At 41.7% G+C, this 13766-nt stretch overlaps 2 protein-coding genes across 2 annotated transcripts in view; one reads left to right on the top strand and one right to left on the bottom strand.

The window, feature by feature from the left end:
- LOC139646061 (contactin-associated protein-like 4) overlaps positions 1 to 13766 on the bottom strand; it is a 65274-nt gene that overhangs the window by 19741 nt on the left and 31767 nt on the right. The window contains exons 12-15 of the mRNA XM_071521966.1: positions 11878 to 12040; positions 10297 to 10424; positions 9518 to 9688; positions 6607 to 6825 (exon numbers count right to left, since the gene is read on the bottom strand). Of these exons, the coding sequence (XP_071378067.1) occupies positions 6607 to 6825; positions 9518 to 9688; positions 10297 to 10424; positions 11878 to 12040 (681 nt within the window). The remainder of the gene's footprint in view (positions 1 to 6606; positions 6826 to 9517; positions 9689 to 10296; positions 10425 to 11877; positions 12041 to 13766) is intronic.
- Positions 3222 to 11228, top strand: LOC139646072 (E3 ubiquitin/ISG15 ligase TRIM25-like). Its single transcript, XM_071521977.1, has 2 exons — positions 3222 to 4875; positions 11209 to 11228. Exons 1-2 carry the CDS (start codon positions 3222 to 3224, stop codon positions 11226 to 11228), a joined length of 1674 nt encoding a protein of 557 aa, XP_071378078.1.

Below are 13766 nucleotides of genomic sequence, written 5' to 3'. Positions count from 1 at the left end.
AAATTCATACAAGCCAACATTGTGCTTTATTAATTCAAACAATGGAGTGCGCTGTCTTATAAATCTGTGCAAGTCTCATAAATACACTGTATGTGGTAATATAGTTTATGAATTCAAACAAGCTAATGCCATGGTTTACAAATCCAAACAACAGAATATTTTGCCTTATGAATTTGTCAAGGCAGGATTATGGCTCATGAATATACTGTGCATAGTAAGATAGCTTGTATGGCAATATTGTTGCTTGTGATTGCATAGAAGCTGAGCTAATATTATGGCTTATCAGTACATGTACATATTGAGATAAAAGTGCACCTTACATTTACATTTAGTGCACCTTACAATAGCAGGTAGAGGGTTCAGTGTCTCGCTCAAGGACACTTTAACAGAACTCATCACTCATTGGTTGACTATCATTTGGTTTTTCCAACCACTGGAACAAACTGCTGCCCAGGTCTCACACTTGATGCATTCCTGTACATCAAATCAAAAACAGCCAAGTCAAATATTCTCGTACAAACATCCATTCCCAAGCCAATCTAGCAAATAACACCAGCACATCTCCATGCAAACACATAAATCCATCTGCATTATTCCAGTGTGCTGATAAGTCTGAGATAAACATATACGGGTTTAGGCTGACGGTCAAAACCTGCCGGCTATTCAGAGCGGATTATTGGCTAAACACATTCAGCCAATCAATATTCACCTCTATTTCCCTGCCACTGCTTCCGTCCAATCTCATCAGTGATTGTTGGTTTGTTGGTGATTTTCCCTCCAGAATGTGTGTTTACTGATATGAAGTGATATCCATAATATTTGCAGAATGATAGCGCCTGATAATAAAGGATGGATTTTCTGTTTTTTTTCTTCTCCTTCAGTCTGAAGGCAGAGTGAGAGGTTAAACAGAGAATCAGAGAAGCCTGTAGTATTGAACTGATGCAGTTGAGATAAACAGAGTTAAACAGGACTGTAGTATTGATTAACTTTATATGAATTAGAGAGGTTCTTAACTAACTGATGTGTAACTAATGAATATAGGTTTAGGTTTGTTTACAGATTAATTACAGATAGCTGCAAGAAAACACACCACACACAAACAAAGAACGCTGCATGATGCATGCTATCACTGTTCCCTGATGCATGGTGATTTATTGAGTGTGAGTATTGTTCAGTGTTCAGAAACCATCGACTCAGCTCCTACATATCCAATACTGCTGAGCAGATGATGGCATTCAGCCAATAGCAGTTTAGCACATGTAAAATAGCCAGAAAATGTATTTCCTTTTTTCCAAGGAGTCAATCCCAGCCTAATGGGGAAATATATAGGACTCTAGGTGAAGAGGTGTCAGACATCCTAACTATACTGTCTTGGGTCTTGGATCCTGGTCTATCAGGAGTAAACACTGTGCAGGAAGAGGTGTTAGACCTCCTATAGAATAGACATGTCGACTCAGCTCCTCCATATCCAATACTGCTGAGCAGACGGCTTAGCACATGTAAAAAACCCAGAATATTTTTAGCCTTTTTCTGAGGATTCAATCCCAGCCTAACATTGATATACTGTATATATAGGACTCTGGACTGGCTATGCTACCTTCTACAGATTACCAAACTTTCCTTTATCTGGGGATTCACTTCCAGTCTATCAGGAGGAAGAGGAGCAGTATTAGACCCACTGTAGAATAAATGTGTCGACTCAGCTCCTCCATATCCAACACAGCTCAGTGGCAGGTGGGAATTAGTCAATAACAGATTAGCACATGTGGAATAGCCAGAATATTTTTTCCAATCCCTGTCTAATATGGTTTATAGGGCAGTGGAGGAAGAGGCATTAGACCTCCAACTATACTGCTCTATAAAGTCCTGAAATTACTGCAAAGAGATGAACTGTAGATCCTTTAGTAGGCTTTACAGGTAGCATTTTATATTTTATGAATATTTCATCTAGAAGCTAGTCATGACCCTTGACCTTTAAAAGACGCAAAAAGTAATAATTACTGCTGCCTGCTTTTACAGGGAATATGCTCCATTGGCTCCTGTGTAGATTTGTACCAAAGTCCTGAATAACAGAAGCAGCGCTGCACAGTTCCGTGTTTCATATGAAACCGTCTGATGTGAACTACAGTGGGAAGCAGAGAGAAAAAAAAATCTTAAACTTCTGTGATCAGCTGCTGATTTGAGGAGGAGCTGCAGACACAGGCTACTGCTGAGATAAGAGATAGGGAAAGTGTGTGTGTGTGTGTGAGAGAGAGAGAGAGAGAGAGAGAGAGAGAGAGAGAGACAGAGAGAAGCGGCGGTGAGATTTTGAACCAGTCAGACGTTTTGAGAGAAAACAAAGAGGAAAGGACCTCACAGCTGTTATCACCAGCACTACAGTACTAATTGGGAAATGTTGTTTCTGCACTTTATTTTGTCGTTTCCAATTTTTCCAGTGAAAAGAATCGGGTCTGAACTCTGTCCTCTCTCCTTTTAGAATCACATGGAAAAGGTCACAGCTAACAACGTTCTCTGTTCTAAAGAGGAACTCAGGAACTTTTACTCTGAGGACATTTTAAATTAGACAATTTTTACTTTTACTAAAGTAGATTTTAACTTTTACTTCTACTGAAGTAAAATATCAGCAAAGTAACAGTACTTCTGGGGCAGGACATTTTTACACCACTGAAGAGAGAGAGAGAGAGAGAAAGAGAGAGAGAGAGAGAGAGACACACACAGAGAGAGAGAGAGAGAGAGAGAGAGAGAGAGAGAGAGAGAGAGAGAGAACCATTCAAAAAAGTTTTACTGTTCAATTTTCCGCAAGTGAGGGGGGAATAAGGGACGAGAGAGATTAATCCTAAATGTAACTATTCCTTATGTATTTATCATGATCTTCACTTCATATTGTAAACAAGAGCTAAACACACACTTCCTCTTTCAAACCGCTCCTCTTCCTGGAATAAAGCAAAGCCTGATAACCCCTCCCTCTTCTCCCTGGTCTCAAACACAGCCAGTTACACTCAGTCCAGATATTTCCTGTTCCCTCCCCTTTCACAGATCTGTCAGTTTAAAGATGGGTGTGAACAACATGTTGTGAAGTGCAAGAGCTGACAAGCCCATTCACTGCAGATCAGCAAATGAACATGAAGAAAAGGAACAGATTTTTGGTTTGGATCGGAGCACAACTTGTTTTCTGTTGAGGGGAAGTGAAACTATCTGACACACTGTTACTGAGAAGTGAAATGGCGCAGCAAGGAATTCAGCTGGACGGGGCAAAATTCTGCTGTTCGATCTGTGTGGATCTACTGAAGGATCCGGTGACTATTCCCTGTGGGCACAGCTACTGCATGAGCTGTATTAAAAGCTGCTGGGATGAAGAGGATCAGAAGAAAATCCACAGCTGCCCCCAGTGCAGACAGACCTTCACACCAAGGCCTGTCCTGGGGAAAAGTACCATGTTAGCAGAGTTGGTGGAGGAACTGAAGAAGACAGGACTCCAAGCTGCTCCTCCTGACCGCTGCTATGCCGGACCTGGAGATGTGGCCTGTGATGTCTGCACTGGGAGAAAGCTGAAAGCCCTCAAGTCCTGTCTGGTGTGTCTGGCCTCTTACTGTGAGCAGCACCTCCGGCCTCACTATGATGCAGCTCCATTAAAGAAACACAAGCTGGTCAAAGCCACCATGAAGCTTCAGGAGAACTTCTGCTCTTGTCATGACGAGGTGATGAAGATTTTCTGCCGTACTGATCAGCAGTGTATCTGTTATCTCTGCTCCATGGATGAACATAAAGGCCACGACACAGTCTCAACTGCAGCAGAAAGGACTGAGAGGCAGAAAGAGCTCGGGGTGAGTCGGCAAAAAATCCAGCAGAGAATCCAGAAGAGAAAGAAAGACGTGAAGGTGCTTCAACAGGAGGTGAAGACTATCAATCTCTCTGCTGATAAAGCAGTGGAGGACAGCGAGAAGATCTTCACTGAGCTTGTCCGTCTCATTGAGAAAAGAAGCTCTGAGGTGAAGAAGCAGATCAGATCCCAGCAGAAAGCGGAAGCGAGTCGGGCCGAAGAACTTCAGGAGAAACTGAAGCAGGAGATCGCTGAGCTGAGGAGGAAAGATGCTGAGCTGGAGCAGCTCTCACATACAGAGGATCACACCCATTTTCTACAGACTTACTCCTCGCTGTCATGTCTCAGTGAATCTACAGACTCACCCAGCACCAATATCCATCCTCTGCGCTACTTTGAGGATGTGACTGCAGCTGTGTCAGAGGTCAGAGATAAACTACAGGGCATTCTTACAGAGGAATGGACTAAGATCTCAGGGACAGTGACTGAAGTGGATGTTTTACTGTCACAACCAAGAGAGCCCAAGACCAGAGCTGAATTCTTAAAATATTCACGTCAAATCACACTGGATCCAAACACAGCACACACAGACCTGTCATTATCTGAGGGGAACAGAAAAGCAACAACTATGGGAGACGAACAGTTATATTATAGTCACTCAGACAGATTCATTGACAGGTCTCAGGTCCTGAGTAGAGAGGGTCTGACTGGACGTTGTTACTGGGAGGTGGATTGGAGGGGGACACTAGTTTCAATAGCAGTCTCATATAAGGATATTAGCAGAACAGGGGATGAATGTGGATTTGGAAATAATGACAAGTCTTGGGCATTATATTATTACAACAATAGTTATGAATTCGTACATAACAATATCAACACTCCCATCCCAGGCCCTCTGCCCTCCAGAGTAGGAGTGTACCTGGATCACAGAGCAGGTATTCTGTCCTTCTACAGCGTCTCTGAAACCATGACTCTCCTCCACAGAGTCCAGACCACATTCACTCAGCCTCTCTATCCTGGACTTTGGCTTTTTTTTGGAGGCACTGCTGAGTTGTGTGAGCTCAAGTAGACAGGAGTTATTAAAGCAGCAATGTGTGAAAATCAGATTTTTACATTGTATTTGTTTCTTCTCCATGTTTGTCGCTCAGCCTCACTGTGGTGTTTCTGCACTGCACTTCCCAGAGATCACCTGTCAATCAAACAGTGTGGGCGGAGCATGGATATAGGTTGAATCACTATTTAGTTATATCAGTCAGTAATAGAGAGTATCCAAACAGACGTTTATTCATATGAAAATGTAAACTGTTGTGTGGTCTATATAGTTATTATCTTTGTTGCATATTTGTATTGTTGCTGTAATATTTTCTGCTGTTTCTGTTCCACTGCATTGGCCTTAATGGAGCCAGCACTAGAAGTCTTCCCTGTATTATAGCTGAATAGTTGTTAATATGTTGATTTTGTTCCTGACACTTTGTAACTTTGTTAAGAAAAGTGAATTACAAATTTAATCATTATTATTATAATCAATAGGGAGAGGATCCATTGTTTTCCTCCACAGTGCTGACATACTGGTTTAACAGATTGATTGTGTGGATGAAGTGAATATGTAGATGGAAAGATTGAACCAGAGTCTTTTACCAGGTTTCAGTGATTTGATGTGTGATCAAAATGAATGTTTGCAAAGATTAATAAAGTTTTCCCCCAAGAATGAATAAAGTATTTCTTCTGTATTCATTCCAGGAGGTGTATCAAAGCTGATAGAGAAAATGTGAAACTAATATGACAGTATAACTGAGCTGATTTTCCCCCTAAAACACAACAAAGTGCAGTCTTCATGTTTAGAGCAGATGTGGAATCAAAAGTCAAATGAAGCAGCAGTGTTACCAAAGAAGAAACACTAGTGAAGATGGAAAGAATGAAGGACAATCCTGTTGTTAATGTAACTGGTTAAATGTATGAATGAAGTGAATGTTTAGATGGAGAGACTGAAGGACAGTGTGGATGGATAACATTTGCCAATCAATCTCTATCCTTGCAACTTTATTCACTGAAACAGTTTTGTCATGGAGGACTAAGCTTGCAACCTCCAAGTGTTTAATCATCTGTTGCTTTTTAGAAGCTAGATTGGCTTTGTGCACTTGCTCAATAAACAGTGTTTCTTCTGCAGGCCTGAAAAGCCTGGAAAAGTAGGAAGAATTAATTTGATCATTTCCAGGTCGAGTTTGGGAATCACATAAAATGTCTGAAAAAGTTTTGTTCAGTCCTGACACACATATGACCACAGACTTTATGTAGTCATGGACCAGCTGTCATTTCAGATATTGTGATGAAGAATAAACTTCAAAATGATATGAGCTAGTTAAGCCACGATCAGAATATTTCACACTGGACAAGGAAAATAAAAACTTCTACATTGGACTTATATGGGTTCAAATGAGAAAAAAAAGCACTAGCACATGCTATCCAAGCTATTGGACCATAACACACACACACACACACACACACACACACACACACACACACACACACACACCCAAATCCTAATCCTGAAACAGCCGCTTTAAGAAGAGTGGACAGGCAAAGTGTCCACACATTAAGAGGATTTTCCTCATCTTTCTATCCTTGTGAGGACATTTTCTCCTCATAACTATAGAAATACAAGATCACAAACACAGAAAATCCATGAATTAAAAGTGAAAGTGCTGTATCTCAACCACACACACACACACACACACACACACGCACACACACACACACACACACACACACACACACTCGCTCCCCACCTATGAACAGCTGGCTGTTGAGCTGCAGATGGAAGTGTCCGTCAGCGGGAGCCTCCTGCGTGGCGGCGGGAAGTTCGTCGAGGCGGAGCGACGCCTCCTTCACGTTCCGCTCGGCTCGGACTCGATGCCACCGGTCGTCGTTCAGCGGGACGCCCGACGCCACGCGAACCTCCAGAGGCCCGTTACCCACATCGAAGGAGAAGAGCACCTCAGTGGAGGCTGGGGGAGGAGAAAGGGAATGGAGGGATGTGGCAGAGGAAAGAAAAAAGAGAAAATACAGAATTAGTGTACTGTCACATTTGGATGAGCATGTGACTGTCATACCAGCAAAGTGTGTTAGACATTTTACCATTTGTTTGCCAAATAATAGCTGGCTTATTAACAAACACCCTGACATGCTGAAATTATTCTGTCACCTGATGACACTGTGACATTTTATTGTCTTAAGTCATATTTGATTCCCTAATCTCACATGAATCAGACTAAAGATTCAGATAATACTAAACCTTAATTGAGCCGTCACAACAAATGTTTTTCCCACATAACCATGATCAATCAAGGAGGCAAATTCAGGTCAGTCAGCTGAGGGTGAGACGCTTCACTCCTCTATTCTTGCGTGCTTTCAAACTTCATGACGTTCCACAGCATTTGAGAAAATAAATAAAAAAGAAGGAACAGTTGTATCATTGCGAAAATGTTATCTTGAAGCTGCACAAGGAAATTTTGCACGTTTGTGGCTCCAAATGGCAATGAGAGGTTAACTGTTTTAAATGGTTTGAACTTCAATACCCAGAAACTCGGCCGGTCTGTGATGATTTTATACCAAAGGAAAGAGACAAGAGAGGAAAAGATCTAACGTTGGTGAGCTTTCTCTGGACGGAGCGCTGCTCACTGCTGTTTGGATTTCATTCTGAAGTTTTTTTACATGAAAATACTGCAGCTTTCACTATGAATCCTCACTCCTTAGCTTCAAAGATTCACACAGCTCCCAGAATCCTCCTATAAACCATTGCCACGAATGTGAATGGACTGGACAGAATCTGTATTTGCTCCCCTCTCAGCCTGTCTGCTCGGCTTGCAACATCCTCATCATGTTCATCATGTTCACTTCAGCAGCAGCAGAGGATTTAGGAGAGCGAAACAAACTCTCATCCTTCATGTTGCGGCGGTGCAATGTGAGGATGTATTACCATGGGAGTACAGAGCCAGATGAAACAATATCCCAGCATCCTACAGGAACTTCATTTTGAAACCGCTCTCAGGCCGAGCCACGCTGCTACAGAACGATCTGAACCGGTCGGCATCAGAACAGCCGTATTCTGCACCGTGCTGGAGCTAAAACAACCAGACTGGCAATGATTTCCCTGAGGAGAGCGAGGAGGCTGTTGGAGCAGCAGCGTCTCTGGATCAGATGCTGTGTGTGTCGCTTCAAATGCTATTTTAAAGGAAACATTGCTCCAAAATGCAACACAACACAAAAAGGAGCCGCCCAAACAGACAACTAAACCAAACAAAACTGGTGAAAAAGCTTCAAAAAGGCAAGTTGGCAATGATAGATAAGTCTAAAGACTGATTCAAAGCATCTACACGAGGCTTTCTAAATGACACACACCACAGTCCCATAAATGTTCGCCTCACACCTTGCTGCATCACTGTCACACCCATAAGCACAAGGATGCCCTCTTGGGTATTACTGCTATATTTTATATGACACACACTGTGGTTGCACATAAATATACACCTCCAACAGCCACAATACTATGGCACCCATAAACTCAATAACACCCTCTTGGTTATTACTGCCATATTCTACATGACACACACTGTGGGCGCCCATAAATGTACGCCTCATACCAGGGAGAGAAATTACTGGGGGCGCAGAGCAAAAATGCCCTTGAGGGTTTATAAAATGCCTGTGAAATTAAAAATGTGGGGGCAAAAAAATCCCCCATTAATTTTTTGCATTTCACCCTGTTCACATTTTATTTGCTGTGTTGTCAACTAATCACGCCTGAATGCGACTACTACTGTCCCCCGTGGGCCACCGTAGCTGATTTGTGGGAGGCTATGACCAGTGCATTCTGGGCGAGGAAAATGGAGCGTTTTTTTTATCAGAAAAGAACCGAGCATGCAGCCTGAGGCAGTAGAAAATATTGGCATCACATTTAAAGTAGTAGAAGAAAATACCGGCTCACAAACTACAGTGTCAATAAAAAATAAAACAACCGATATCATAAAACCTCATCCTCTTCTGTGAGGCTTGCCGCCAGTTTCCAGCAGTTAAAACAAATCTTAGTGGTACAAACTGAGTGTTTATTTGCCAATATGCAATGCAAATGCAATATTTCATAGTTTCATAAAAGGACCAAAATGCCCCTAAAAATCAGATACAACAAAAAAAATCTATAAAAATAAGCATAAACACAGTAAAGAATGCTCTCTTGGGTATTTCTGCTATATTCTAAATGTCACAATACCATGGTGCCCATAAAGTAAAAAAACACCCCCTTGGTTATTACTGTCATATTCTCAGTGACACACACCATGGGCGCCCATTAATGCTGACCAAAAGGTAGAGAAGCCAAGCAAAAAACAGGGAGCTGAAACAGAAAGATTTGTCCAAGTAAACAAAGTAGAAACCCAAAGTGAATAGGAGTAGAGCCTGGTTCTCTTGCTCCAAACAGTAAAACTCCTCTTGAAGTACTGTGCAGTAGAGCAAAACAAACCCCACCAGTCATTACAGGTATTCAACATTCCCTTTAAACTGAGTTTGATCAGGATTAAGCCTTTAACCTCCAGGTTTTATTTACAGCTCAATTCAATCCAGATTAAGCCCATAAACTCCAGGTTTTACTGTCCTTACAGCTCAGTTCGATCTGGATTAAATCTTTGACCTGCAGGTTTTACTCACAGCTCAGTTCGATCCGGATGAAGTCTCTGATGCCAAGGTTTTCCAGGAAGACGCCGGAGGAGGCGGTGGTTTTAAACAGGAAGGAGATATCTGCGCTCAGCTCTCCGTGGAAGGTGGGGAAGTGGAGGTACGACGTCTCCTTGTCGAAAAACGCAGCGTTCCAGAAGTTCTCTGCATGGGCGACACAAAGTGAAAACTCACTGTAAAGAGCTTTTAATGAAAATCACGTAGCAAACAAATGAGCCGACCGTTCAGCTAATTAGTCCAGCTATGCCATGCCATATTGATTTATCATGCTGAGCATTCATTTATTAATTTACACAGGTAACTAAGGGCTGTAATTGTGAATAATTAAAAAGAGGAAAGAAAAGATTGTTACTTTGATTTGTTCTGTATTATATTGCAGTTAATTAAAAGCAAATATCAGAGTAAAACATACAAGGAATAATGTTTTGGCAACAGTTTGGCAACAGAAATTCTAATGGTAATTGATTACTGGATGCGGAAGAAAATACAAGACTTAATCAGCTTATTGGTAGGTGGAATGAAAACCTCAAAGACTCCTGTGATTTTATGTTCATGTGTTTTAAACTTTATTTCCATGTCGCGTGAAATAATTACTGAAACTGAAGGCTGATTGGTTGGATGTTGTTTTAACCCAGTCAGTTGATCTGACTGGAGCCAGCAGGTCAGCAGTGCAGCTGGACAGAACCATGAAGAAGTGACAGTATTTTCCATAACAGGAAGATTCATATCATGTCAGCATTGATCGGACTTACTGTCTCCATGACAACGGAGGGGTCCCACCCTGTAGGCGGCCTCTGACCCTGGCCTCTGGATGTCACCCAGCACCACAGACCGGACTGGGAGGCTCTCCTTATGGGTGAGCAGGCCCGAGTCATTAGCCCTGGAGGAGAAAGAGGAGAAGAAGAAGAAGAAGAAGAAGAAGAAGAAGAAGAAGAAGAAGAAGAAGAAGAAAAAGAAGAACAAGAACAAGAACAACAAGAACAAGAACAAGAAGAAGGAGAAGAGGAAGAAGAAGAAGAAGAAGAACAAGAAGAACAAGAAGAAGAAGAAGAACACATCAAGAACCATGTTTTAACTATATTGAGAATTGGAACAGAAATAGAAGAATATACAAATCACAAACCACAGTCTGTGCTCGTTTTCTTGCAGAAATTTACCAGTTTGTATATTTACAGGTTACATCACTCACTCACTATAAAAATATAAAATATTGTTATAAGCTGACGCAACGGTGCAGTGTGGAGGCGCAATCGTTTGGGGAGAAGCTCATTCTGAGACCTTATTATAGCCGTCCTGACACCCAACAGTCCATCTGGTGTTGGGTGTCGCCAGTTTTTGGAACAGCTATTTCCAAAAGAGCATAACAGACAGGGAGTGCCTCAGTCCACCTGCATCTACATTCAGCTTCATGCACCTGATAATCCACCTGTCAGTCTTGTTACTAAGGGAAATTCTGTAAAAAAAAATACATCCAGGATATATATATATATATATATACATATATAGTATATGCAGCACTCCAGTCTCCAGTCTCCAGTCTGTAAAAATAGTAGTCAGTGTTGAACAGTTTGGACTGGGAGAGGAGAGAAGAAAGGAAGTGAGGCGTGACAGGATTTTGTTACAACATGAGGAAGGGTTTTTTTCCTCCACTCATTTCTGCCCAGTTGATTTGGTCAAAGTGTAGAGTGTAGATGCTGGTAGAAAGCATTCAGTCATATTAATTGTCCTTTCATAAGAAATTGTGTCCTGGCTGTATTTAAGGATTAAAAAAAACAAATTTGTTCCTATGCCAACCCAAATGAAGGCACTAACAAGAGACTAATAAAGTCTATTAAAGTTACAATAGAATTAGTAAACCCCAGAAAACCCCAGACCCCAGAAAAATTAGTTTTTCACCTTGTTAGCTAATTCTCCTTCATGCATCATAATATACACCTATTTAACAATAAATGGCAAAAAACATTACAAAATCACTATTTTCTTGTATTTTTATATCAAAATCCCAGTACTTTTACTTCCTAGGAAACAGATCATTTTGAGTGGTTACAGCATTACAAATAATGGCCAATAATACCATCATATAAAACCTGCAACGTCACAACTTTCGAAGTGACATGTTACAGCAGTGAAAACCATGTGAAAACCAAGTATTTCACCTCCGTATTTGCCTTTGTTTGCCCACTTTCCCTCATGCATTACATCTTTTCCCAATATCCTGTTTCAACTGGAAATATGTTGAATTACAGAAGTAAGGCACCATCAAAATGCTGTTTCCTTGTGGCTTTACTTGTTGATGATGATAAACATTTCTATGGGTTAATAAGGTTCAGTACCACTCCATGCGGTTGGCGTCACAGTTGCAGTAGTGCTGTGGGTCCAGACAGTTTCCCTGCAGGCCGCAGGAACACTGCTGGCTGCCTGGCTGCGCTCCGCCCCAATAAGTCTGGAGACGACCAGGACCTGGACCACCCAGCCACCAGCTGAATGGAGAGCCCTCTGGAACACACACACACACACACACACACAAGCAAACAAACCCCTTAACTTTCTTCAACAGGGTACCACTGTTTCATCTCTGGAAACATCTTGTTCAGTCTGCCTCAGCCTGTTAAACCAACACAGAGGATCTACTTCAATCATCTGTACTAACAACAGTGTGAACAGTGTGTTTTCAATCTTTCACACTTGCACAGATTCACTCTCTTTGGGAACAAGACATGAGGTGGTGAACTAAGATGAACTGCATTGCGAGAAAATAGCTGAGTGCTGCTTGTAAAGATTTTTGTTGAGTAAGTCAAGGAAATATGAACATCCACCTTTTTCTCTGGTGTCAGACAAAGATTAAACCGTAAAACTAAAAGTAGCACAACATTCTTGCTCAACCTAATGTATTATTGTGGAAAACAATGACAGTTCTATCTATTTGGCCTTCGTCAGGTGTGCTTGGGACCGTCCCATCATCCCTTTAAATACAGGAGCTTGTTAGGACGTCACATGATCTCCTATTGAAACAGCACATGCAAATTAAGCTTGGGTTGAATATACTTCATTATTGACCCAAGAACGATAATACACAAAAGCAAAATACGAAATGTGAGTGTCTCTCAGCTTTATCTCTGAGGCAGCAAACAAATATCTCTCAGGCAGATTGAACTAGATGTTTCCAACTTCTTACCCTGACACTGAATACACTTTTGGACAGAACATTGATACCACGCAATAAAAATGTCTCCTACAACAATGCGAGTGTGAGTAGTTGGAGAGGATTGTGAGAGGATGATTGGAAAGACTTCTGTAGAGTCAGCGCTTCTTTATTTTCCCAGAGAGCAAGACGGAGAGAGAGAGCTACTAAAGATCTTCCTCTGTCTTCCTCCCACTTTCCCTCCTTTCGTCCATCCACAAAAATCAAATCCACCTCTCTACATAGATTTTATTTTATGTCTTTTCCTCGAATTTCTCATCATCCTACGGTCATAGATATTGTCAGAATGCTCCAAAATATTGATTCTCTACGCACTGAAGCTTATACAACTGTTGCAACCATTGGAAGTTGCTCTGGATGAAAGTATCGGCTAAATGCCTAGAATGTAAAATGTTAATCCATTCAGCCATCTACATATCCATCAGTCCTTCCTCACCTCTTCTACACTTCCCTCCCTTCTTTCCTCCATCTATCTACTGTCTGATCCCATGCATCTGTCTGTCTATCTCCTGTCTGTGTGTCTGTATTTCAACACAGACAGGTGCTGTCGTCTGTCTCACTGCTGTCCAATGCAAATGTCTCCTCTGTCTTGTTGATCAGCTCTGTCTCAGTTTCCCTGCTGTCTCTCTCTGCTGAAACCAGACAGATGATGGACAGTCTGCTGTCTCAGACTGGGAAGCCGTATCCTGCTTACTCACAGACCTGAGAGAGTCCTATTAAGATTAATGAACAATGAAGATTATAAAGCATGAGTAAGATTAACGATCGACCAATGCCCCACTGGTCACTCACTACAACAGAGGGGATTTTAGAGCTGAGATGAAAAGCTAGTCATGAGCTTTGTGGCACAGAAAACAGGTCAAGGGGTTTCAGGTTAGAGAAGAGGGCTTGCAACACCCTTTCTAAAATGATTGACACTCACTTTCCACAGGATCCTGAGTTCTGTGTTATAGGTATAGTTTCACTAATATTCTCAGAACTCTGAAGGGGAATCTCAGAAATAAATAGATGTGAACAAAA

The sequence above is a fragment of the Centroberyx affinis genome, unplaced genomic scaffold (genome assembly GCF_046629955.1).
Source record: "Centroberyx affinis isolate AG114_WGS23_722 - 3 ecotype Tasmania unplaced genomic scaffold, CSIRO-AGI_Caff_v1 ptg000082l_1, whole genome shotgun sequence".
Lineage (NCBI taxonomy): Eukaryota > Metazoa > Chordata > Actinopteri > Beryciformes > Berycidae > Centroberyx > Centroberyx affinis.
The sequence above is the reverse complement of the archived record's forward strand: the minus strand, read 5'-3'. Positions and strand labels throughout refer to the sequence as shown.

What these genes read in the sequence shown, in the direction of transcription:
- LOC139646072 (XM_071521977.1), top strand. Translation starts at nt 3,222, where the DNA reads ATGGCGCAGCAAGGAATTCAGCTGGACGGGGCAAAATTCTGCTGTTCG. An exon ending in TGGAGGCACTGCTGAGTTGT is followed by an intron (nt 4,876 to 11,208) that starts GTGAGCTCAAGT and finishes ATTTCTGCCCAG; the next exon opens with TTGATTTGGTCAAAGTGTAG.